Raw genomic sequence first — 27,170 nt, 5'->3', positions numbered from 1 at the left:
ATTGAGGTGTGTGTTCGTTTTCTCTCTCTGTATGTGTGTACATGTGTGAGCGTTCCTGGCTTGTACAATTATTAGCAAAGCAGATTTTATAATTGTAACAGAACAAGGATTTATTTACAGGACATGGATCATAGGGCGAGCAAAACCCAGCAGCTAGTTAACATCCTACCAGGGAGAGGGTCCAAAAGCACATGTTCCATGCATTGCGTCCCTGGAAAGACAGAAGGAAGTGACCTCACATTAGCAATCTCTTAAGACAAAAATCAGGCAGAGTGATATACAAAGAGGTGACACAAAGCACATACGTAAAATTCTATCTACATCTTACCACACTCTTGCCGAAGAGTACTAGAGTGTCACTGGATGGTCACCAATACTCCCTTTTCTAATTGGCACATATTCAGAGATCCGAAAAGGGTCTCCAGCTCAGTGTCTGCCCTTCTCAAAGGTATTCAAATAATAGGATTTCCCCTGACAAAAAACCCCCCAGTAACTCTGGTTGACAGAAGAAAATAGTAACCTGGTTGCCAAACTGTATCTCTGACATGGTTACAATAAAACCATTTTCTCCATCATACAATTTAGGAACAGGGCATTTTTAAAGAATATTGAGGGATGAATGGACTTGTGCCATTTTGGACAGGACCTTCCTACTTGTTCAAATCACTGTAAAACCCATGGGCTTCTGCCTCCCCAAAAGTTTGGCTGCTCCCCTTCTAATGGCATAGATAGTGTTCAAAAAGAGAGAAAATATCTACTTTACATGGAAACTCAGTTGGCAGGAAATACGTAGTGACCTGTGTCTGCAGGTGGAGGTCCCAGGCAAAATTCTGCTGCAAACCGTTGGCCACTGAGCAGACAGAATATTAAAAGGAAGACTGTGAATCTCAAGTTAATCAATGGTTTCCCAGGCTTTGATAGCACATGTGTCACTTTACAAAGAGACTAAACAAATTCAATCTACTTATCTATGAGTCACTCTTGAAAATCTTATTACTCTGCTTCAAAAGTTCTAATATCTAATTATCAGCTGCAAGGGAGGGAAGGGCAATCTGTACAAAACTCTCTTCTCTGCTCTCATGTATTATGATTTTAATGGTCTTAGTTTATCATTTATACCAAAAGGAACTCATCAGCTGCTACTTAATTGACTTGATTCAGCTTTTCTATTGTTGGACTTATCAGTTAGTCTCACCTGGTAAAAATTTTTCCAGCAGTGAAAATATCGTGAGTAACACACTTCAACAGATAAAAGCACACTTGGCAATTTTTCATTGGCTTGTTTAGAAAATAGTGAACTCCAGTTGGAACACATACAGTATGCCAATCCAGATTTCTGGCATTATTTTTTTCTGGCTGATAGAAAATTGGCCCCACAAATCAACCAACCTTGTATCAACTGGAAACTGCAAATACCAGGCTATTGATTGCTCCAAACATGGTATTTTTAGCATCTACAACTTCTCCCTCAGTAAAGAAGTGTGCATAGCCTTATGTTCCTGTTTTAACTAGCATGCATATTCTTTGTCATATGTTTAACTGAACATCAGTTACATTTTGGAAAATGATCACCATCACAGATAAAGCAAGTGCAAACTTTGCAACAATCAAGTGACAACAATACCATCAACGGACAAGTGTTTTGTGAGGGTGTGTTCAAATCACTTTGTATTGTAGTCAAGAAAACCATATGAACATTTTCATGAAGTCACAATGAGTCAAAGTTACTCAGCACTTTGTACTTTTTTCCTAGTTAGAAATCGCAACAGAGCTGCCTGACACAGTATTTCCAAAGTATGTGGACAAATTCAGTGTGTCCTTCATTTTCACTGAACACAAACAATTCAGTAAAGCTCTGCTGCATTTTAGCTAGATTTTCCAAACCTAACTTTTAACATTCATACAGAATGTTACATATTACTGTTGTGTACTACCAAAAAAGGGGAGGAGGACAACATCTCGTAGGTCACAATATTTAAAGACAGACTGAATTTGGGTTATTAGCAAGAAAAGGATGTATGTGCCTTGGATTTCCTATTTCAATGTTTCTTCTTTTTCTCTTTCTTACATGTATTCCTTTTTTCTTTGGGATGCTCCACAGTCACATCTTGTATGGCAAATACACACATTGCATATATATTAGCTTGCAAAACTATGAATTCGACACATTCTCAATAATTTTGCAGTCATAAAAACATGGATCGATATGATACCTCCAAAAAAGTTTGATATTTGCAATGTGTACCATCAAGCTGACACCACTGTAAAACACACTTGTTTTAAGCACGCAACAGATGATGCTTAACATGGACCGATGCAGAGGAAACTCTCCCTTTTTTACATTCTACAGGGCTTTTGGCTTTCTGGCTGGAAATACTGGAAACACATTCCAGAAGGCACTTGTTTGAGAAAGGCTGCCCTTGATTCCTATTGTTTGCTGATCTACCATGGTGATAAATCATAGGGCTGTGTTTAAAATATTTTCTTTAAAGCAGCTGTGCTTTTTCCCTGGGATCATGTGGTAGCTGCAGAGAGCATCCTGGGAAAAGATGTGACTGCTTTGAAGAGTTACAGACGGGCGCTACATTGCACACTCCAAAGCACCTTTCTGGAATCTAATCCAAAGTACTGCATAGCCTAATAAATAATGATTAGAGGATTGTATGACTAGATAAAATGGAAAGAAATCCTGCAGTGAAACAGAAACCTTATCATGTTTAACTTGTTCAAGGGGGGGAATCATACATGTAGAACAAGTATTCTAACTGCATTATCCTTAAGCTACATGTCTAAAGCCATAAATCTTAAAATGTGAGGCAGACCAAGTCCCTACAGAAGCAAATAAAATAGCCTAGAGAGTATAAGCACCATGGTGACCTTCCCCTACTTAGTTTGTACAGCTGAGCCCTCATCACAAAGGGAAGTAACAACTCACCTTTCACCAACGGTGCAGTGCAAGCATTAGCATGTCACACCCATCAAATTTAGAATGGAGCCTGTCCTAAGAGGCTGTTCTAAGAACTCTTTTGTATGGGACAGAAAAGGCCTTTCTCAACCTTCTTCCCTTCCCATTTTAATTCGGTCTATCATTAAAACCTGTTGCAGCTTCTAGTCTGGCAGTAGTATAGGAGCACTGCTGACGGTGGGTGCTACTGTAGGGCAGAGTTAGAGCTGATTCTGCCTCTGGAAAAAGGAGATAAATCTGAGGGTAAGCCCTTACAACAATTATTGAAGCTCAGAGCTGGTTTCTATCCTGTGCTGCAGACTTTCTGCACCGCACAGGGTCAGAATGTATGTGAGCTTCAATTAATTATTTGATCTGGCCTACATACACTTGAACAGAATATTGCATAGTTGATCAAGAGCCAGGGTTCTGTTTTGGCCATGGGTATTAATGCCAGATGTACATAACTACTATTTTACTCACAGATGAAAACAAACCAAGCCAAGGTTACTGTCAGACACCTTTTACTCAGAAAGGCACCCAGCCCTTGTTACAATAACAGTAATTATTATTACACAGCCCCTTATTATGCTCCAAGTACAAGTAGCTTTTTTCCCACACATCACTAACTCTGCTTCTCTCTTGTGATTCACCCACGATGATTTCCCAACAATCTAGAATTGCTTCTATATGTTCTCCTAAATGCTATAGCTACTTTAATGCATAAGAGATGCAGAGATAAAATGCCATTCCATGTCTCAATCATTTTAATGTGGTTGGTGTCTGGGTTAGTCAAACTGGCCATGTGACTGGGAGTTCTGGGATTTCCAGTCCCAATGGTTGGGCACTGGACTGGACTAACCTAAACACTACCTAAATATACAGATATATAAATCAGAACCATTTTTGTGCTCATTCTGGCATGTAAAAATGGTTGGCCTGGGAATGATGTTGTACCTTGGCTATGTGAAGCATGGATTCACAGAGCTTGATAAAAATACAGGAGCTATACTGTGTCTTTGAGCATAAACCAGAGCATTCTGACTATCTTGAAGATCCTTAGCAGCTGTGAAAACAAGTTTGAAAACACGTAGGCAACACCAGCTGAAATCTCAGAGATTAAGATGGGTAAATTGTGTTCATGGAAAACTAACAAACTAATCCCTATCCATTCAAACTATGCAGAGGAGAAAAGAACTACATATCACCCATTTAGACAAATGTGTTCCCTAATTTCTTTTAAAATATGGCTCCAGATTATAGTATTAACAATGGGACAAACATATAATAAAGTTTAATTAAAAAATAAATAAAAACCCAACTCCAGATCTCCTCCAGTTTTGCAAAAGGCTCCATGTAAATTCAGTTTCATTTAGACAAGATTTCAAAGTAACAGCAAGAGCACATTAGCAATCCAGCAACACACACACACATGCACACCCAGAGTTTGGAAACATTTCAATGCTGACTTAAAAGTTGTCTTAAATTCTTTCACTTGCCTTCTCGGAAATTGTTGCAGCATTCTGACTGAAGTTATAAAAGAACTATTGTTTCTGGCAAACAGCTCTACTATGGAAAATTTTAGCACAAAAAAAAACACCATTTTGTCCAGAGAAAAGGTCCTGTGCAACCAGTCTAAGTTTATAAATATAAGGTAACTTTATATCCTATTTCAAATAGCATGGCCCAGGACTAGGAAGGATGAAATCATCAAAATTTGGAGTGCAACAAATTCATCCCTCTTACCTATTTGACCTGTTGCTGATGTCAACCCATTGTTTGCTAAGCAAGTTGCTGGTTAGTAGACTAACAGAGCTAGCTAAGTCATTTTAAAATTGATTAGAATAGTGTCCTATAGGGGGCTATTTGGTCTGGGGACAAGAATATATTTGCTTTCAAATTATCTGCTTGAGTATCTGTAATTAAAGCAAATATTATACAGATATTTAAGGTCTTCTCAAGTGAGTCTAAATTCTACAGTATTGCCCCTGGACCTTCTTTCTATCCAGAGAATCACATGCATATAACAACAACATAATCATCAGACAACTAATAAAGACGGATAAACCCTAACCAGGATAACTTTAATAAAGATGGATAAATCCTAAACCATATGTATATTTACTCAGAAGTATCCCAAGTTAAATGGGCCTTATTTCCAATTAATTATGTATAACAGCCTTCCCCAAGCTGGTGGCTGGGGATGATGGGATTTCAACCCATCTAGCAGCCCCCAGCTGGGAAAGGCTGCTGTACAAGATTCCATAGGGTAGAAACAAACGCAGTTGGAAACAGGTTAAGTGTAACTTCGTTAGATTTACTTTGACAGGCATGATAGATGGACAGACAGACAGACAGAATTCCAGTGTTACAAATGTGCTTTCCTGGAATGCCCATTTTCTTCAGTGAAAAGAAAAACTCTTTGTCAATGTATGTACTACGTTCATATGACAAAGGATAATTCTGAACATGCTGTGTTTCACTCTTACATGGGGCTACTATGTTTGGATTGCAAAAATCTTGATAACCATTACATGGAAGCAAAATGATTTGTTCCTACCATCTAGTTGTCATCTGGATTTTTGCAACCTAGATTTGGTAGTCCTATTCTTACATAAACAGACACTCAAATCATTGAGTGATGGGACTCTAAAGCAGTGTTTCCCAGCCTACTGCCTTCCACATGCCTCAGCTAGAATTCCCCAAATCCCATCCAGTATGGCCAATGATTATGTAGTTTAGGAACTCTGGAAGTTATACAACATATCTGGAGGGGTGGTGGTGGAAGGGAACAAGGTAGGGGTAGGCTGTTTTAAGTTATGAGTGAGTAGAACAGCTCTAGTTATTGCTCTTGATTATCAGATTGGCTTTTCCACTCCTAACATGATTCCATAACCAGATACAATCATCACCTCAGATATCTTTTAGGTTTTCTTTTAAGCTTGATACAGCCCTCTGGGACACCATTTACAGTAGACTACAAATTGATTTTTATTATTCTGAAAGAACACAAAGGCAATGGAACAATAACATGGCAGAGATTTAGTAGGTGCCTTGGCAGCAACTGAAAACTGTTCTTTGCCACAAGACATCACCTCAAACCCAGCAATAATCCTTTTTCTTACGCTTATTTCTTGTAAGATTAAAAAACAAACAATAGTGGTACTGGAATTGATGCTACCTTCTCATCTCCCTATACTTCTTTTTCTAAAATGACCTGTTTTACTGTTGTTGTGGATTACTGAAAGCACTTATATTGACCCATGAACTTGCAGAGGGCTTGACAAACAGAGATAAAGCTAGCTCCCTGCACTGAAGCATTTACAGTTTAAATAAGAGCAAACAAACACAAGATAACACTTTGGGACAATACCAGCAGAGCAGGGTGTGGTGATTATTAGCTATGAGGAAAAGGGTGCGTTTGCGTTTGCGTTCTCTACATAGCAAACTAAACAGAAGGTGACCAAGATTTTGTTGTAAACCGCCCAGAGTCTCTCTGGTGGGAGGAGATGGGCAGTGACAAATTTGATTGATTGATAGATAGATAGATAGATAGATAAAGACACGAAGAAGATAGCAGAACTGTTCAAAAATACAGAATGCACTGAAGGAGAAAATGACTGGGTTCACAAAATCAGGTTAAGTCATGATTTACTTATTCATAACTGTTTCATAAGCCACAAAAAGCAAATATTATAGTTTAGCACAATGTGTGAATCCAGACAATTGGTGTGATCTGAACAAGTGTACACATAAAACAGCCTGTTGCTATCCCAGCAAGGGATAAAGTGAGGGCTGAGTTACTTTAAGAGCCTTACTGAGGAAAGTTTAGTGCCTTGAAAAACCTTCTGCAGAAGTTTCCAGAGTTTTCCAAAACACTTATCTTGTAATGAATCTATCTAGTTCCTAAATTCAAATCTTGCATCTTTTTTTGAAAGGGCATTTAAACATTCTCCTTAGTCTGTAGTTTGGATTTTATTTTAATACTATGATATAATTTTATAGAGATTCATGTATCTTTATGTATTTTTTATTTTATTTTGTACTGCTTACAGAAAAGTGGTATATCAGTTCAGTACTATTATTCTAGAAATCACAATATGTGCCTTAGCAGCAACCACCATTGTTAAAGGTACAATCACAAACTTTCCTCTTGCCACACAACAGCTCAAGCTGTGAAGTCAGCCACCAAAGAGACTGAGAAGTTTTCATTTTAAAATACTGAACAGGAAGAAGTCACAAAATGAAAGCAGATTGGGTGGAGAAAAAAGGAGGAAGCAGAAATAAAGCCAACGAAGTGGACAATGATGTCTTGTACAGATTATGACAGTGGAAAAGAAAGCTTGGACAGTGTGAAAGACAAATATCAATCTGGCCTCTAGAGAGCAGTATAGGAAAAGGCAGCAGTCAAGAAAATGAAGAAGAAACAATGCAAACAAGATTTGTGAATAAAACTCAGAAAGAGCTGTTATAATCTTAAAATAGGAGTATAAAGGCCCTGCCGCCAACGATCTGGTTGAATTTTACATACATGCCAACCAGGAAGTAGTACTGATGGAGGACACTGATTACCCTGACATCTGTTGAAAAATCAGCTCTGCCAAGTTTGGGTCTTCCAGGAAATGCCTGAACTTTCTCCTTTAGAGGGTAAGGAAAGCACACAATCATCAGCTGTACTCTACTCACTTGGTGTTAACTTAGTTGAGGAAGCAGAAGTAGCAGGAATATGGGAGAAAACTGATCTTGATTGTAACAGCAATCAAGATCTTTTGATTTTAAGGAATTTATTTTATTTATTTATCATATGGCAGCATATTATACATATCACAAATATATTTTAAAAATTGGGAATATAAAAAAATATATAGAAAATATACATTGGTCATAGGGCAATATAACTAAAAACAAACATTAAGATTACCAATATAGTCTTTTGCAGCATCAGTTGCCATCAGGAAATCAGCAAAGTTCCCATCGTAGGTTCTAGTCTTACATTCTTGTATTATGTGTCCCAAGTTTTGCCTATTTTGTGTCACCCAGCCATCTATGTGGGGGATTTTAATAGTCACCACAGTCAATGGAAATACAAGGAAAATGATTATAACAGAGAGACGCTTACCAGTTGGGCAGGCAAAAACGGTATGTACCTTATATTTGATTTTAAGGAAAATTAAAGATGAGTGAAATGAAACATTTTGAACTCCCAAAAAAGTGGCTTTTAATAAACTCAGAGCAATGCTGAGTAGGACTCCATGGCAGAAGAAGTAATGGGAAATGGCACTTAAGATGAGTGGGAGTTCCTAGAAAAAAAGAGGGAGAATAATAAAAGCACAACTCCAAATGAATTGGAACTCAGTGAGGAAAAGAATGAAGGACAGAGAAGAATCCAGTATGCAGCATAAAAAGTTTAGTGAAGATCTGAAAAAAAAGGGGCACAGGAAAGGGGAAGGGGGGGTAGATTACCAAGAAAATGTACCCTCCAGTGGCTCAGAACTTCTCCTGTGTCAGGAAAGCTAAAGCTCAAAATGAGCTGAGGTTGGCAAAGGATACTAAGACCACCCAAAAAGTTTGCTTTGGATATATTTAATGTAAAAGGAAATGAACAAGCCTATCAACAAAACACCAAAATGCAGAAAAGGAAAGCAGACCCCTATTTGTCTTAGTCAAGACAATGAAAGAAATTATGTTCCACCAGACAACTGCGAACACCAGAAAGAAGGGGCAGTATTGAAATCTGAGGATCATTCTCCATTGCTGAGATGAAGTACTATCCATTCATCTTTGATTTGAAATAAAACTATTCTGGCCTGGCATTTGCTGTTCCCATTGCTGAACCACATCCTACCTCTACTGCCTGTTTCAGTTGCTCCCAGCTACCTGACTGCCAAGGTAATTGAAGTTATGATCAAACAGATTGTAGATAGTATCAGAACAAGAGGGGAAGTACTATTTGACCCCAATACAGCTGAGGTTTGCTAAGCCTATCTCACACATGGATTTCAGATGAGAAGGCAACATTATGAAGACAAGGTTGAAGAAAAAAAGATGTTGCTAGGGCAAGTTTGTTTCATGGTTGGGTGCAAGTAGAGAAAACCCCTGAGATCGATAGAAACATGATCAGGGAATACCTATTTACTTTGAATGATTTTAAATCTCCAAGTCAGATGAATTGCATTGTAGACTACTGAAGAAACTTGATGGTCCAGTGAAACCGTGTGTGTGCGTGTGTAAGTATTTGAGAAATCCTGAAGAAGTAATGAAGTGCCAGATGACTGGACAAGAACAAATGTCTCTATTTCAGAAAAGTGGGAAAAAAGAGGACCCAGGGAAGTATAGACCAGTCAGTCTGACATCAGAACATTCTGGAAATCATTAAATGATCAACCTATAAGCCTCTTGAAAAAAACATGGAACTTACCAGAAGTCAGCAAGCATTTCTCAAGAACAGCTCTTGCCAGACTAATCTTGTATCATTTTTCAGTTAGTAACTTCCCCAGTAGACTGTGGGAATGTTATAGATTTACCCCATGGCACAGAACCCCATATTATGATTAGCAAGCTAGTTAAGTGTGGGCTGTATAACATGACAATTGGCTCAAAAAGTAGTTAAAGAATGCCCATCAATGATTCCTCATCAAACTGCACTGACATACTGACTGGGATGTCAAGGTCCAGTCCTGGGCCATTACTTTTCAACATTATTAATGAGGTAGACAGAATATTTATCAAATATGTAGATGAAACAAAATTGGATGGAATAGCTAATACCCTAGCACAGAAGGGCAAAAAATACACGTACCCCATCAGCTACCTATCTGTGGTCCCGAGAACTCCCAGAATGGGTAGGCACCAAATCCTTATCTTCTTTATCTTTTTTTTGCATTTTTTTTAAACATGGAGTTTTTTAGAAGGAAAATTGGGTCCCTTAAATCCCAGAAGATAGGAATCAAATTGAAAATAATCTTTATTAGAGAACTGGACTGAAAATAAAATTACAGAACTAAGTCTAACAGAAACAAATGCAAAGTTCCTCGTTTAGGAAACAAATCAATTACATAGGTATAGGATGGGGAGATAACCTGGTCTCGTAGAAATGTGTGAAAACGATCTTGGAGTGCCACTTGATTGATACACTTAGTATGATCCAGCAGTGTACAAAAGCAAATGTAAATTTAGTCTCAAGAGAAGTATAAGCTTTAAATCACAGGGAGTAATCACTCCACTTTATTTGACCAGACTGCCCCCCCACCGCCTTGAGTACTGTGACCAGTTTGGGGCACCATTCTTTTAAGAATTCAGACAAACTGGAACTAGTTAAGAGAAGGGCATCAGGAACGATCAGGGAATCAGAAACTCTAAAGAGAGAAACTGAGGAAAGTAAGAATGTTTACTTTTGAGAAGACTGAGTAGGAGTTATGACAGCACTCTTGAAATACCTGACAGGAAGTTAGGCAGAATAAGGTCTAGATCTGTTCTCTCAGATTTGACTGAATGCTATAAAAACAATTTGACAGTGGAACCTGTTACTCAAGAAGTGGTTGGTTTCCCCCCACTGGAGATTTTCAAAAGGGGACTAGACAGCCAACTGTCAGCGATGCTTTAATTTGGATTCCTGCATTAAGCAGAGGGCTGGACTTGATGTTCTTAAGTAGTCTTTTTCAGCTGCCTGATTCTGTGATATTTTCTCTCTACTCCAGAGGTATATTATTTATCCAGATCAACTCATGTATAGTTGCTTAACAATTAAATTATTGGCTTTCAACAAAAAAATCGTGGGGAGAAGCAGAAAGCTATAATTGTTCCTTTCCCTCAGTGAAACAACAGACGAAATAACTGGCCAGCAACTATTTTGGACTCTTTTTCCCCTGAGGAAGTGGAGAAATGGGCTGACATTTCCACCAGACCTCTTGCAGTGAAAAACCGAAACAAAACAAACTCTGAGCTGCTGGAGGAGCACACCAGAAAGGCTTGCACCTCTTCTGGCAACAATTCAAGATTGAAAATTTTGCTGAAGCCTTACAGTAGTGCTGCCCCAGAATTTTCTACCAAGGGCTACACTTGAGTTTAGACTGGTATGCAAAAGATTTTTAAAGGGCCCAAAAAATAAACAGGGCCAAGACTACAATTAAATTTGAACTTAGATTTAATGAAGTTACATTAGCATTTATCTTTATTTCTCAAATTTGTACTACCGCCCATCTCCCCCCACAGAGGGACTCTGAGTGGTACTTGGAGCATTGTTACTATTTTTAAGATTGTACAACACTTTGGATCTAATCCCCAGGAGGTGCTTTGGAGCATGCAGGAGCTGCCTGCAACATCTTAAATGTGTTTTCTCAGGAGCCTGAGAAAGCAGAAAGCAGCAACCATGCAATCCTGTGGACAAGTGCTATATCTGCATTCATGTTGCCCTGAAACATCTTTGGGGACTTAATCCAGAGTGCCCACAGAGCACTCTGATTATTGATCTGATTATTTTATGATTATTCCCACTGTTTAGTAGCTTGTTCCTTTTATTACATTGAAAAATATAATTTAATTGCAACAAGAAGGGAAGTTTTGGGGGCTGTGTCTAAAGCTTTCATGGACCACGAGAAAGATGAGGGCCTAAATTGTGGATCTTTGCTTGACCAAGGGCAGCACTTGTGTATACATTTGTTTCCTTCCCCCATCCTTTTTCTTCCTTCATTATGAAAGCTTTTATAATATATAGGAAACTAATTAAACACACAATGGTTTAATGTAACATTTTGAGTAATTATTAGGAACAGAGATGAAACAATGTAAGGAATGGAATCTAATGTCAGGGAAAGGTAGATACCTAGTATTCCCTTTTCTGAATGGAAAAGTTATTTGATGATTGTATTGACTATTTGATGAATACATCGCTTAATCGTTCTAAAAATTATTAATTTCTAAGTCTATACAAAGCAAAGCAGGAAATACAGCTCATTAGCTAATCAATGCTGCTAAAATGAAGAAGAAAACAAGAAATGGCATCTATTTTGATAGGTGTTAAATCCATCTTTTCTACAGAACTGAACATTTGTTGAGGATCTAACTAAAACTAAAAGATTTAAAAATATATGATAGATCAAGTATAAGGTGAAAAACTATGGAAGAATGGTGGAAAAAATGAATTTGAAAATAAAGGGCACTATAGGTAAGCTAAATATATAGGATATAAAATTTAAGGAAGCACTAAAGTCAACAAAGAAAAGCACAATAAAACATAAATATCTTAAAAACTGGTAGAGGAAGGAAATGGAAGAACTGTGGGGGGGAAGCCCCATGGAAAATAAAGTTAAACGAACATGAACAGAGAACACAAAATTGGTTTTGAAACAAGAAAACAAAACAAATTGAAAGGTTTACTGGAATAGTACTACCAACTATTTGTATTAACATTAGAGGAAAAAATTAACTGCATTTAAGGAAGTGGAGTTCGTTCTGTTGATACTTAACATGCCTGTATAATGAAATCTCTTTCCACATGTGTGCCTAAAAAAAGAGATCCTCACATATAGTGTTTCTGAGAGGAGAAGTAAAACGTGTTACTTGGAAGTCAACATTTTAGCAGATAGGTATCTGGATACTGTATAAGGATAAGGAATTCTATCTATTATGTTTAAGAAAATTGAAAATTCAAACTTGCTGGGTATTTCAACTTGAAGGCTGTTTTTTGAAACAGAGTGGTTAAGTGTTGAAATTTTAAATAAGGCACCTAATCTATATGAATTATTCAGTCTTGCACAACAGACAATTTCAATTTCAGAACAAAAGCAGTATATTAAAGTTAAGATAAATAAAATTGGCATGATTAATTGATTCAGGAGAAGTGTAGATTCAACTATGTTATAGAATCCCCATTTCAATAAGTAATAATTAAAAGAAATGCAAATGGCTTTAAAAACCCAAACTCAAAAACTGCCATTGGAAAGATGACAAAAAGGAGTCAATTAACTTGCATAGACTACAAGATATTACATCATTTTAAACGTCTGCCAGGTTACACTCTGCAAAGTCAAGAAATGTACAGTTAGTCCTTGCTTAATGACCACAATTGAGATTTGTATTTCGGTTGCTAAGCGAAGCAGTCATTAAGAGAATCTGCCCCAATTTTACAACCTTTTTTGCAGCAGTCACTGCAGTTGTTAAGCAAACCATGTGAATCATGTGGTTCCCCATTGGTTTTGCTTGCCAGAAATTGGCTGGGAAGATCGAAAATGGCGATCCCTTAACCGTGGAATGCTCCGGCAGTCATAAATGCAAACCAGCTGCCAAGTGCCCAAATCATTATCACGTGACCGTGGGGACGCTGTGACAGTCCTAAGTGTGAGCACCGGTTCTAAGTTGTTTTTTTCAGCACTGTTAAGTCTGAACCATCACTAAATGAATGGTCATTAAGTGAGGACTACCTGTAATGCTAAGGCTGATACCCTAAGGGTCAGTGACAGTATTATACAATCTCCAAATTGTATTAGAGAGCTAGTGTTGTGTAGTGGTTAAAGGCACCAGGCTAGGAACTAAGAGACCGAGTTCTAGTCCCACCTTAGGCATGAAGCCAGCTGGTAACTCTCAACCCTAAGAAGGCAGTAGCAAACCACACATTGCCAAGAAAACTGCATCAGCCTACATTTTTGCTCTGCATGTGATGACATACTTTTCCTTGGTCCAAATCCACGTGGGGATAATGAATTGGTGGGAACCACCAACAATGCCCAAATTGGTGTCTTCCAGTTTCCACAATCTCTATACTGTCTTTTGCATTAGCTAGTAATTATGGGGAAAGACATCAGGTCCGGGAAAAATGAGTTAAACCCCTGGAGCAAACCAGCCTGCAGCTCTTGAAAGCCAGAAATGCAGGCACCAGAACTCTTCTAAAAGTCATCACTTTTAATATGACATAAGGAGCAAATTATTGAACAAGTGGGAAGTAATCATATAATCTACATTTAATTAATTTAATTTGAATTAAAAGTTAACCACAAATGACATTCCTGTAAAACTAGAGAAACTATGTATATAAGGAACGTTTCATTCAAGTGCAAATGTTTGACATTTTGGACTAAAAAAATAGAAAGTGAACATTTGCAATAGATATTTTATATATTTAATGATTTTCCTTTCAATCACATTTCAAACTTACCATTTGAAGATAACTTTTGAAGACTGTGGACTTTGGGGGAGCTCCAGATTGTAGCTGCTGGTATATATTAATTACATTAGAATTGTGTTGCTATAATGCAAAAAAAAAAAAAAGCACTACTGTAGCTAAAATACCAGTCTTCTTCCTCACAAGGCAACTCCCAGAATTCCTTGTCAGCTGCTCCCTTCCATTACTTACATGTGTGAGCACTTCAGCCTGTAACCCCCCCTTGTTGGGAAGTTTGAGGGACTGTTTGGAGACCCAAGATGAGGTGCCTGGTGGAGCTGAGAAGTGTTAACGATTTCCAGAAGTTCTTGTGCTGTTAAGCTAAACCAGTGTTTCTCAATCTTGGCAACTTTCTGGAGAAAGAATTCTGGGAGTTGAAGTCTACATATCTTTAAGTTGCCCAGGTTGAGAAACACTGAGCTCGACTATTAAAAGTGTCTTTTCTCCCTGTTGTCCTTCACCAACATCCCCCTTATAAACGTACATAATCTCAAGAGATAAAGCTCTCTGGTCTATCATTTGAGCTATGGTTTCTCTGTATACTGATATGGTCTAGCACTTTGATTCTACTATGTGCTGTGTGAAGGGCACTTAAAGAAAAAAAATAATGTTCAGGGTTTTCCCAAGTCCATGGTTGGTATAACCCTCTATCATTGGTTGGGACATGGCCATGGCATCAAGGTGCTCCTCTCTTTTCTGCTATCCTTGTGCCCCGCTGCAGCCACGCCACCAATGTACCTTTGGTACTTGGCTACTTCTGTCCACTCCTTTCTCCTGCTGGCAGAGCATTTTAAATTTTGCAGGGGCAAGACACCTTCCAAATCCTGAATTCTTCAGCTAGCACAATTCATGTTTAAAAACAAGAAAATTACACTTTAAACATCTTACGGTATAGAAAGTCATTGTTATGTTACTATTTCCACTGGAACATATGATGCCCTTTTCTTTAGCTTTCTTTCGAAACAATATGTGAAGACACCTCTGCATTTTCCATCACTATCTTCTTGTAACCACTGTAACCTGTTTCATGGTTTCGTTATATAGCTTCTTGCCAGAAAATTAACTTCTTCAGTTACCATCATTGCTCTTCTAATACTGCTCTCCACAATATTTATATATTGCATTAAAATATTTAAAGTATTCTGTAATATAATCCTCAAGTGCTACACCTGCACTTTCCATGATCATGCAACAGATGCTACATTTGGATTGTGAAGATGAAGCAAAGTGACCTCTAAATTTTTGGCTTAGAACGTAAGAACTGGGAAAGATTCAGTCTTAGTTTTCCTAAATGATTGTTACTGATATCAGATGGGAATTGAATAGGAACAGTCCTAAATCTTTACACTGGGGCCTTCCTGCTGCTGTAATGAATATACATTAGGACTATACATCTCCTCTGAAAGTGGTGCTTCAGAATGTGCAAGAAGACATACAAAGGCTCTGTTTTCAAACTGTTAAAGAAGGCCATGTCTTCCAGTCTCGTGTGGCTGCTTCGGAAGCTGCTTCCAGCTGCGTAATACATGTGTATTCATGCACAGCCACTCCGCTTTTCTTTTTTCTCAGCACGCAGAAAACACCCAGGGGCAGCTTCCGAAACAGCCACATGGTCCTGAAAAAAGAGGTCCCTGAGTTCTCTGCAGGCTGGGAAAAATGAAGCAGTACATGCACATACATGCAGAGGTAGCTGGAAAGAGCTTCCATAGAAACCATTTAAGCCTTGGAAAAAAACATGGCCACTTTATTAATCTGAAGAGATGCTTCGTATGCACTCCTGCCTTTTCCAAGCCCGTCTTTAGAAGGACTTGAGTTTATAATTTGTATATCTATGTATTTTTTGCAAAGAATATGTAGTTTTAATTTCTATACAATCTGCCTCCTAGAAATTGAGACAATTGTGTTAGTAAGCGACCATGAAAGAATAATCACGTTTTATTGTTAGGGGGAGGGGTGGAGCTGAATCTGTGGCTTGCCTAGAGGCATTTCTAAAGATCATGGAAGGAGGAGATTTTTAAAAACAATCAGTTTCCGGATGCTAGGATTCATTGCTACCTTAGTACATGTCATTTGAAGTCTTGCCAAAAGTTGTGCCTTTTACGTTTGATAAAAGCTCCCATAATTCCCATCCAGGGCCTTTCAGCTTCTGAGAAATTGGTGAGTCCTCTTAACAAACAGCTGGCTTAAGAACATCATTTGTCATTAAGTCATCTAATCTGTTGTTTCAGATTCTTTTGTATTATTCACAGGTGTTAAGTCAAAAGAATTAGAGCACATACTGTTTCTATAAAGATTCTTGCAAAAATAATGTCCAGGTTGACTCAGTATCTCCTGACATATTCGTAATGCTTGACTCACAGAAATTCAGCATTGTAAGAGGAATGGGGCACTTTCCAGAGATGTAGCATGCCTGAAACACATACATTTAAAGTTTAGTGGAAATCTAATCAGGCTGTATGCATCAGGTAACATTCTGTCTCCTTTTCATCATGCTGAATGATCAGATATTGGCTGGCCAAGTAGAAGTTAAAGCCCAGGGAAGGGAAGTGTTCTTTCTTCCCAAATTTTAACCCATCCCCAAATGATGTATTCTTCTTGGGGCCTTTCTTCCAACTGAATTAGTTCTCAACTTTTTTCACTTAAGCTTCAATCCTACAATTTCCCGCTCTGCTATTGCTGTACAAAGGCCTTCAAAACCCCAAACAAAACCCTAGTTTTCCATGACCAACTATCTTTTCCCTTGTGATTTAGCTAGTGGGTCTCCAAACGGCCCAGCACATTCCTTTGTACAAACTGCAAGTCAAAGTACTGCCACAAACATTATCTTGGAGAAATTCATCAGGACCATCTCTGTTATTTTATTCAAGTTAGCAGCAGGAAATATCTGCTGGATAAATTATAAAGTAACCAGAGGCAGGACACTTCCACAAAGTGCCTCTTGCCCCCCAAATCCATAGGCACGTGGGGTTTTATTTTGGGGAAACACAAAAGAATGAATCCCATCCATCCTGGGGTACTCAAGAGGCAAAATCACCCAACAATTTTAGATCACCCTATTGTCTAATGGTTGCTCTACCCCTACATACACCTCCAGCTTTTGCTTCTCCCTCTTACTTCCCGCTGCAATGGACACACATGGAAGTTTCCCCTATTAGGGGAATTATTAGCCTCAGCCCCAGGATGTAGCTGTGACTGTGCAGATCTTCCTGGCTGTACAACATCTTTCTTCTGCCAATCCTTTTATTATTTTGGGAATTCTATTTTTTCTCCTCCATGTTCAATGCACCTTCAGGTGGCATACTTTCACCCCAGCAGGCAAATTCCTGGCCTTTTACTGGCTGAAGCTCTTCTAGCTGTAAACACTTTAACTGTGCATACTTTCTTGGGAACTCTTCAGCTACTCCACCCCAGCTGCTTTTGTAGTTGGGCTTCTGGAACAGATGTAACTTCTTGAACCAGCTGATCATCATCTATTAGCGGTGCCTCCACTATGAGACTTTACTGTCTAAATATTTTCATCTGGTTTTGGAATGTTCCTGCTTTTTACTCCAGCTTATTCCAGCATACCATAGGTACTAGAACCTCTTCTAGGAAGCTCATTCAATTGTTGGAAGTGCAATTACGGTTTCAAATAGTTTTTTTGAAGTTAAGGTAATTGGAAATACTTATTATTTTTGCGATATGAGGTTCATACAATGGAGATTCCAATAGATTTTGGTTCCTCATCAAATATTTAGGGGATCCACATCCTAAGGAGAGCCAGTTTGGTGTAGTGGTTAAGGCATCAGGCTAAAAATTGGAAGACCAAGTTCTAGTCCCATCTTAGGCACAAAGCCAGCTTTGACCTTAGGCCAGTCACTCTCTCTCAGCCCTAGGAAGGAAGCAATGGCAAACGACTACTTGCCAAGAAAACTGCAGGGCCTAGTCCAGGCAGTCGCCAGAAGTCAAAAACTGACTCGAAAGCACACACACACGCCACACCCTAAAGAAATCACAGGATTTTTACAGAGGGTAAATTACTCCAAAAGGATGAGACATCTTCTATTTAGACAAGTCTTGGGATAAATAACCAAATCAGTTTTTCAACAGATATAATCAAAACTATCAGCAGACAAGTTTCAAAGGACATAGCTTCCACTACTGTATGATGCTCACTAAAATATTTTATTCTCAAGTGATTTCTTAGAAATCAGAAGTCTTCTTTTGCGCTGGTGCAGGTATTGCTGGAGTCAACTTAGCCTTGCAAGTAAGTATTCTCATGGGCTAACTATCGATGAAAGAAGTCAAACCTACTAATGTAGTCAAGTCTAGTTCATGTCTGTTGCAAACTGCAAGCTTTACAAGTGCACAGGTCTATTGCCTATGTGCCAAAGCCACGCTTGCTCCGCCCAAGTCACAATTCTTTCCACAATTGGGAAAGCTATACAGCTGTTGTCATTGTACAACCACAGTACCAGCATTTTTGTGACAGCATTTGCACTACTGGCTATTATCATGTAGATACCAATGGTGCTTACTTCTGCATGAATGCTACCAAGCTATGAACACTACTTAAGTGCTCCTGTGGGGGGCCACCAAGTAGTATTAAGCAGCTGAGGAAGGGGCTGGCAGAAGGTTTCATTTGTTGCCAGACTGGAACAAAAGGGAGGAAGCTGGAACAAGGTGTATTTGATAAGATTCCTGACTTTAACTCTATAGAACTGACATTCAGCAGAGTTCTGGTTTTCTTGAAAGTTTATCAAGTTTTAGAAATCAGTACTGAAGAATATTCTTACCAATAAGTAAGAGCCACTGTATTCTGTAGATGTATTTCTGAATAAGCTTCTACTTTTCTGTTAAGGTCTGGGCTTCAGATACGGTATCTGGACTGCAAAATTCTGGATGGCTGTGAAATGGCATCAGAGTTCAAGTTTTCTGTATTTTTTCACAGCCAGTAAGTTGTCATCCGGATTTTTGCAGCTCAGGCATGATATATATTTCAAGGCTGCAAACGAATCTTAATACAGGAGACAAGGCTTTAACTTTTCAATCAAGTTTTTGTTCTAGAAAATATACTTTTTTTTTCCTTTACAGATGCTGTAAAGTTTAACAATTATTTCAGCATAGCTGATTCTGCTCATTTTCCACTGCCACCAGAATGGGGAGTCTGGCATCAGCTCTGGATTGGGCAGTACATTCCAAGAGGGAGGGATCATTTCCGAGTTTCTCATTTGCTGCAAATCCCCTTTATTTGAACGGTTTCTTCAGCAGAGTTGAACTCAGCGTCCGGATCCCCATGCCCGTTGAATGCTGTAAATGTTCTCCACCATAAAAAAAAAAAGCTAAAGTTAAATGGAAACTACGGCATCACGTTCTTACCAAATTAAGGCCTGCCACTGATCATCGGAAAGGGGGGCGGGAGAAAGACCTTCATGAAATTCGCAAAGGCAAACATCCTCTTTACTTCTGAACCAGTTAAGAACCAAACCATGTTTTGAGACACTGAAATGGGGAGGGTTTTTTTTTCTTCTGCAACAGTCTTGTACGCTTGCAATGAGACAGAAAAGGGGAACGCTGGGAGGGATGGGAAAAAGGCAACGACTGAGTATATATCGAGGCAGTCGATTTAAATCAAAGCGGACAGATGCGAGCCTGCCTAAGGCGGGAGGTTTTTTGGCGATGGAAAACGGAGATACAACCTGTATAATCTACACTTGCTTCAGACGTACCGGGAAGAGGGGGCGGAGAGGAAACCAAAATGGTGCGCGCTACAACGAGCGCGAAAATGCGGCCAGCAAGTGGCCTCATTACGCAGCGATGGAAACTGCACTCAAGGCGCCGCGTTTCCTAACAGGCCGAGAGCTCTGAAGTGTTGTGCCGCAACCATCTGTGTAGGTGAGACTTCTGTTGCGAGGTCACATGGAAAGAGGAAGGAAATATTAGCAGCTCCACTTCAGTCTAGCCTTTTCTTCCACAACTTAAGGCAGCGGGGGAACGGATTCAGTCGACAATGTCTTTCCCCTCCCAGATGCAAATCGCGGTGTCAGTCACGTTCCGATGCATGTGTCCCTTCCCCAACTCGAATCGCGCCAAAAACAAGGGGACAAAACCCGACTCGGTCGGGAAACCATCCGATATTCAATTGAAGAAATGGAGGAAAGGCCAGAGATAAAAGTGCAACCGCTGGAAGTCTGTGATTCAAATAAACATGAAAGCACTTTAAAAAAAATCGGTGCCCTTTGCAGAAACGCACGTTAGCAATATGGGAATCGAAGAGAGTCCCTGTAAAACCTGCAGAGCAGGTGGGGGAAACGCAAAAACTCAGCAAGGCATTTTCCAACGGGAATTTAGGCAAATGGTTCGTGGAATTTTCTCGAAATGTCTCCTCTTTCCTTTCTCCCCCCAACTTGATTGCAGTCGTTTATAAATTGCAACACCATAAACGTTTCTTTAACTATCAACTTAGAAAATCAGTATTACTTTAAAAAAAAAGGGACAAGCCTCGATCTAGTTTAAACTCGTATGTAGCTAAATACCATGGTCGCCGCGAAGAAACTCGTTTGAGTTCTTTATTTTATGTCCTGATCCTACCGAGATTTATGAAGACTTCAACTCTTGCTTTGACCAGAACCTACTTCCGAGGAAACGTGTCTAGAATCAAAATCGCGCAGCCAGCTCCCACTCCTGCTTTGCTTACTCAAAAGTAAGTCCTGTGGGATTCAGCTAGCCTGGCTCCCGAAGAGGTGGGCGTCGACTGCCCACGCCTTCAAGATGACTGTACTGTATCGATCCGGCAGTCAGAAAAAAACAAATCCTCTCAGCGGCAGGGGGGTGAGGCGAATGAAGAGCCCAAACCTTGCAAAAGCCCTCTCGCTCACAAGTTCGAAGAACCCCCCAAAATTTCTCAAGAAAACAATTGATCCCGCCTTTAAGTAGAGGAGGAGGGGAGCCGCCGCATCGGGTGCAGCGAATAGCGTCACGTTACATTCAAATCCCGACAAAAGAGGCTTAACTAGCCCTTCCCTCGTCGCCTAATTAGAGGTAACTTGTACAAACACTACCCTCTTCAAAACTTTTTCCCCAAATTAAAAACAAGAGCTTCAAGGCCCGTCCCGTTTGACCCCACCGGGTGATCCCCTCTTCCTTCTCGTCGTCGCTCCCTCCGCCTCTCTCATTTAAATGAAGTTAGAACTCCTCCCACGGCGTAAGGGCTGAAACTTTATAAATCGAGCTTTTTGGTAAGTTCTTCTGGAAGGAACGAGAAAGGGGAATTGTTGGAGCTGGAGGGGGCAAAAGGGAGTCCGTCCCAGGGAAACTGGAGGCTGTGCCTTACATTGATTCATTTTGTTTTTCTGTTAGTGTGATTCCAATTTTTCATTCCTCTTTTTGCTAGTTGAAGATGTCTACAGCCCTCGTGTCTCCAACAATCTTCGACTTGAGTGAAGTTTTATGCAAAGTAAGTTACCTCCCGCATTATCTTCTAAAACTTTTAAATAAAGCTTTTATTCCGATTGCTTCGGGAGAGTAAACAGGATTTCTCTCATTCTACATCTAATGCCCCCTTCCTTTTTTCCTCCATATTCAACAGTTAAGAAATTAAAAGTTTGAGCGGACGTGCGTGTTTTAAAACAGCATAAGCTGTATTTGGCCTTAATAACCGCTCGGAGATTTGAGAAGTTACTTGGGAAAGTTGTCTAGGAAAATCCTTGTTGAGCCCCAAGTCTTAGTTGAATTGCTGGAGCGCTAAGTCTTTGGGGGTGAGTGGGTGGGGAAGTGTTTTATATTTGACTTTTGGTAGTTGTTTGTTTTGCTTGGCTCTCCTTTGAATTATTTCGAGGTTTTAAAATCGGATGTCTCCTCGAACTTTTCTGTTTTCAGTAATTCTCTGGATCGCCATGTAACTTTGCCTGTGTTTTTGGAAGCCAGTTTAGAATGGTTGCGCCATTCACCCGATAAGTTCGGAAAAGTTTTCCATTTTAAAAGCCTTACATTGTTAAACTCTGGGCGAAGCAGCCTGTTTTTGTGGAAGCGTCCCTTCATTCTAAATTCGGTGCTTGAGACTAAGGCGTGTTTCCTCTTGGCTGCCCCCCTCCCCCATGTGGTGGAATGCAAAGCCTTTTGCAACCTTTTGCAGCCCTGCGCTCGGGTTCTAGGATTTATGGGGTCGCTTTATGGCCTGGGTTGGAAAGTTGCTGCGATTACTTACTCGGCCGCACACCACGTTTGTTCGGGGTGGAGAAAGATGGCTGTTGCCACGAATTTCCCGCAAGCTTGGTGCGCCGCTGTTTCACGTTTACGATCTCAGCTTGCTCGAAAGGGAAATCGAGCCTGTGCGTGTTGGGCGACGGGAAGGTAGGGGGAGGAGGTTCTGGCTTCGGGCTTTTGCAAAATACCGTTTACAGGCTAGTCACCCCGCCCCCTCCCGCCTCCTCGTTTTCTAGCCTGCTTACTTAGTTCGCTTTTTCTGCAGTTTGCTTTTCTTATCTCTCAGACCACTCATGTGGCTACGTTTTTCTCTTTCTCTCGCCAGCTTATCTTTGTTTAGCCGAAGTCGCTGGGTGTTTGCATTTCTTAAGTTTGTGAAGAGTTGTTATTGCTTGTGTAAGTGTAAGGCAGTGGGAAGAACAAGTAACTTCCTTAACTTGAGAAACAAAATCCACAACTTGTGCTGTTGTTTCTGCGTTCTTGGGTATTGCTAACCACTTGCAAAAGTGAGTTGTTGTGGGTGTGTTCTGCATTTGATTTCCCTCTTTTTTTATTAAATGTGTGTAATATAGATACACAATCCATTTCAAAATAAAGTATTTTAGATTGAGCATCACATGTACCAAGCTAAAAGTTGCTTGAACTTTTTCTAAGATTGACTCCCCTGAAGGGCCAGAAAACTTAATTGGAACAGAATCCATATAGGTACGAGGTCTTGTATGCATCACATGAAATGCAATTCCTTTGCAGAAGGTGAAGTGGCAGGATGATACTAATTGAGAAATTCTAACTAGTATCTTTCCCAAGGCTCACACCTCCTTATAAAAATCTTGCATAGGTTCCCCCTATCAAGAAATACATTTTGGGTTCCTGGAAAGATAGTGTTAGTGAAAAAGACTGGCTGTTTCTCTGTCCAGGTGCCTCCCTCTTTCAGATTGGAGCAAATACTGGTACGGGTTTGGAGGACAATTCTGCTAAAATTACATTTGTCTCTTGGGCATAATTAAGGAAGTCTAGCCAGTATTCAGAAAAGTAGTATACTGTGATGATCAGATTATGGCTGATACTCTTTTCTGTTATAGGGTGATAGACCTTTGCCTAGAATAAGACAAATCAAAGTGTGTTTCATTGATACGATAAAGATGAACCTGAGGGAAAACCACTGCAAAGCTACTCCATGGCTTGTGACTAGTAGTGTGTGCTTCGTACAGTCTGACATGTCTGGTGCAGAAGAGAGCTTTAGTCTTTCACTGTTGGCAAATCAGTTGTGCAGCTGTGGAAAGAGGGTGGCACCGTGGCCAGGTTTAAGGGCATCAGAAGTCAAGCTGGATTGCTGACTGCTTTTTTACTTCCTCCTTCCAGAGTAACAAGATGCTGAATTACAACCCCTCGGCTGCCGGAGGGTGTCTTCTGGACAGGAAGGCAGTAGGAACTCCGGCTGGCGGGGGTTTCCCCAGGAGGCATTCTGTCACCCTGCCCAATTCAAAGTTCCACCAGACCCATCTCCTTAGCAGCCTTAAGGGAGAGCCAGCCCCAGCCTTGGGGCCCAGAGAGAACCGCTTTCGGGACCGCTCCTTCTCCGAAGGGGGTGAGCGCCTGCTTCAGCAGAAGCAGCCTGGTGGGCAAGTCAACTCAAGTCGCTACAAGACGGAGCTGTGCCGCCCGTTTGAGGAGAACGGGACCTGCAAATACGGAGACAAGTGCCAATTTGCTCACGGCATCCATGAGCTGCGGAGTCTGACCCGCCATCCCAAGTACAAGACGGAGCTGTGTCGCACGTTCCATACCATCGGCTTCTGCCCTTACGGGCCTCGCTGTCACTTCATCCACAACGCTGAGGAGCGCCGGGCTGTGGCTGGGGGCGGCCGAGAGCCAACAATTGCCGAAAGACCCCGCCTCCAGCACAGCTTCAGCTTCGCTGGTTTCCCAAGTGCCGTTGCTGCCAATGGGCTGCTGGACAGCCCCACCTCAATAACCCCTCCACCCATCATAAGTGCTGATGACCTCCTGGGCTCTCCTACCCTGCCTGACTGTGCCAGCAATCCCTTCACCTTCTCCAGCCAGGAGCTGACCAATCTCTTTGCTCCTAGCATGGGGGTGCAGGTGCCTGGGGGGGGCTCACCCACTGCTTTCCTTCTTAGACCCTTGTCTGAGTCCCCAAATATGTTTGACTCTCCTCCGAGTCCACAGGACTCCCTCTCTGACCAGGAAGGTTATCTGAGCAGCTCTAGCAGCAGCCACAGTGGCTCGGATTCGCCTATCCTGGACACCTCAAGACGTCTTCCCATCTTCAGCAGACTGTCCATCTCTGATGAGTAACCTGGTATTGCCTTTTGGCATCTTCCCATGTGTATTACAATGTTAAACTTGTAGCCCCCTCCCTCTCCTAAATCTCCCTTAGCATCTTTGGGTTTGATGTTAACACCAAGATTGTCCACCTGCCTGGAGTCCAGACACTGGCTGAAACCGAAAGTGCCAAATTACAAAAAAGTGATAATCAAAGTTTACAAGTGTAGTGCCTTTCAATATGTTCACTGTGACTATATTACCTCTCCAGCTGCAGGGGGCACCAGCAGCCTCTATAAAGCTCTGCATTTCCAGATGTGCAGGAATATCCAGAACTAGCAACTCATGAGCAGCAGTTCAGCAGGAACCTCTTCCTCTCCTTTGTCTTCCCCTCCTTTGCCTGTGTTTAGTGGACATATGGCAGGTGGACATCTGTTAACATCCAACCCTTTCCACCTTTTATAAAGGCTAGTTGCCTGAATCAACTCAGGTCAGCCAGAAGAACAGCTGAGAATGGATGACAGTTCACTCTAACATGCGTGGGACTTGGTAAATGGAGAGTTAAGCCAGATGGACAGTGAACGACTTGCTTTTGGTGCTATAGGTTCTCCGCATGTACATGTGACGTCTTCACAAAAAGTGGGGAGGGGAGGGGTGTCTAACGGTGTTCATTCCACACATGCAAGCTCAGTGTAAACAAAGTTCCAGTAGTCATAGCTTTAATGGTTTTGCTCTAGAGTACAATAGACCTATCCATAGAGCACTCACGCCAGGCTTTTTTTTTTTTTTTCCCTGGGTTTTTAATTTTGTATAACTTCAGAAATTGGAGAGCAAATTTTGCTTGTCACTGCACAACAATATAAAGCTTATTTAACTTATCAAAACGTATTTATTGCTGAAACCTATGCTTTTTTGTTAATTTTGTTCATATTTATCTGGATGATGAATTCATAGAATATATTCTTTTATGTTTAAATTATGATCTTCCATATTAATCTTAAGATTGTGAAGTCTTTTTCTTTTCCCCCTCCCCCACAGTTTAATATATTATACTACAATGACATTTTTTGTAACTTTACACTTTTTTTTGGTTATTTTATTTTTAAAAAATGAAAATTTAATTTAAAAAATGCAACAACTGTGTTTGGATTATTTATTTTAGATCGTTCCCCTTTTTGTGTCAGACTGCAAATTGAGTTTCATGTGCTGCTTTGCCTTTCTTTGCCCAACAAGGCCTCTCCCTGGTGGGGTGAAATTCTGGCCATACTGATGTCATTGGCGGGTTTTGTCAGTGACTTCAGTAGAATGAGGATTTCACTGCTGGCCTCTAGAATGTATACGCATAAGCTGTGCTGTGAGACGATAAAAAGGAAGACCTTTCGCTTCCTTTTTTTGTAAGTATTTAAAGGAAAAAAAATTACCCTTTGGTTTCAAGTGCCTATCTAAAGACATTCCAAATGTAGTTTGTCTTTGCATTTCTGTATTCCAAGAATGGAGTGTTTCCTCTTTTTAAGGTAAACATTACTGGCACAAAGAACACATTGAATGTAATTTTTCCCATTACTGTTCACTACATTGCTTTTTTTTCCTTTTTCCTTTGTGTGAGTTTATTTAAGAGAATCTTTTTGTAACGACTGTTTGCAGTTTAAATCAATAAATCCCAAGTGTTTTTTCAAGAATTGACAGTGAAACTGGTTTTACTTGCAAAAAAAGTTAAAAGGAAGCTGCTGGGAATGAGAGATTACCTTGCTAAATCCTCTTACACCAGATTTGCACAAGTTTTTAAGAAAGCTGACATTCCAAACATCTATATGAAAATAAGCTAAGCTAATATTACCTTTGGGTTTTTACTTCTGTTCATAGAAAAAGGCTATTTTAATGTAGCAAATTCTTTAATATTTAAGCAGACATGATTCCTGGTTTCAAAGCAAACTATACTAGGTGAGAAAATACAGAAGGTGTAGTTTTAAGGGCCAGATAGTTTGTCTGTAATGGAGGGAAAACGCTGAGTGGCTTGCTTCCTAATCCAAACCTTACCTCGAGCTTCCAGGATTTGTTGATAGTATGTCATTACTTAGTTTACTTTCTTCCCCTACCAAATGTCCAAGAGCTTCAGAGTCATCCCCATCATGCCACATTGAATGACTACATATATATTGTGGATGAAAAATTATCCTAAATATTTAAGGAAATACTTAGGATAATCCCCCCCCCCCCGCCCCATTACCCTCCTTACATGGTGTCACATATTTCTGAGTAATGGTATTCGTGTATGTCTCTGGGATCTATCATTTCCAGTGCCATTGCAAAGACAGCTCTCTTCAAGAAAGAAAAAGGTAAGGACAAGCTTCAAAACTATCGAAGAGAACATTAGGCAGATGTGGTATGCTTGTGCACTCAGCTCTTTTAGAAATGTGGAAGATGCTGTTGCATTTCTTTGATCTGTATCCTACCTTTCCTCCAGGAACTCAAGGTAGCCTCTCTAGCACTCCTTCCTCAGGTTTTCCTCATAACAGCAACTCTGCAAGGTAGGTTGGGCTAAGGGGGTGAGCTTCCATAGCTGAGGGTAGTTTTGCATTTGCGGCTCCCCAGTCCTCACCCAAT

At 40.3% G+C, this 27,170-nt stretch overlaps 1 protein-coding gene and 1 long non-coding RNA gene across 2 annotated transcripts in view; one reads left to right on the top strand and one right to left on the bottom strand.

Annotated features, from left to right (window-relative positions):
• Nucleotides 1-22,427, bottom strand: part of LOC134487764 (uncharacterized) — a 29,075-nt gene extending 6,648 nt beyond the window's left edge. The window contains exons 1-2 of the long non-coding RNA XR_010066884.1: nucleotides 22,282-22,427; nucleotides 14,094-14,150 (exon numbers count right to left, since the gene is read on the bottom strand). This is a non-coding gene — a long non-coding RNA (uncharacterized LOC134487764). The remainder of the gene's footprint in view (nucleotides 1-14,093; nucleotides 14,151-22,281) is intronic.
• ZFP36L1 (ZFP36 ring finger protein like 1) lies at nucleotides 21,318-26,245 on the top strand. Its single transcript, XM_063289802.1, has 2 exons — nucleotides 21,318-21,531; nucleotides 23,643-26,245. The coding sequence occupies exons 1-2, from the start codon at nucleotides 21,475-21,477 to the stop codon at nucleotides 24,597-24,599; spliced, it is 1,014 nt and encodes a 337-aa protein (XP_063145872.1). The 5' UTR covers nucleotides 21,318-21,474; the 3' UTR covers nucleotides 24,600-26,245.
• Nucleotides 26,246-27,170: the final 925 nt, after the last annotated feature.

Source organism: Candoia aspera, chromosome 1, assembly GCF_035149785.1.
Source record: "Candoia aspera isolate rCanAsp1 chromosome 1, rCanAsp1.hap2, whole genome shotgun sequence".
NCBI classification, from domain to species: Eukaryota; Metazoa; Chordata; class Lepidosauria; order Squamata; family Boidae; genus Candoia; species Candoia aspera.
The sequence above is the reverse complement of the archived record's forward strand: the minus strand, read 5'-3'. Positions and strand labels throughout refer to the sequence as shown.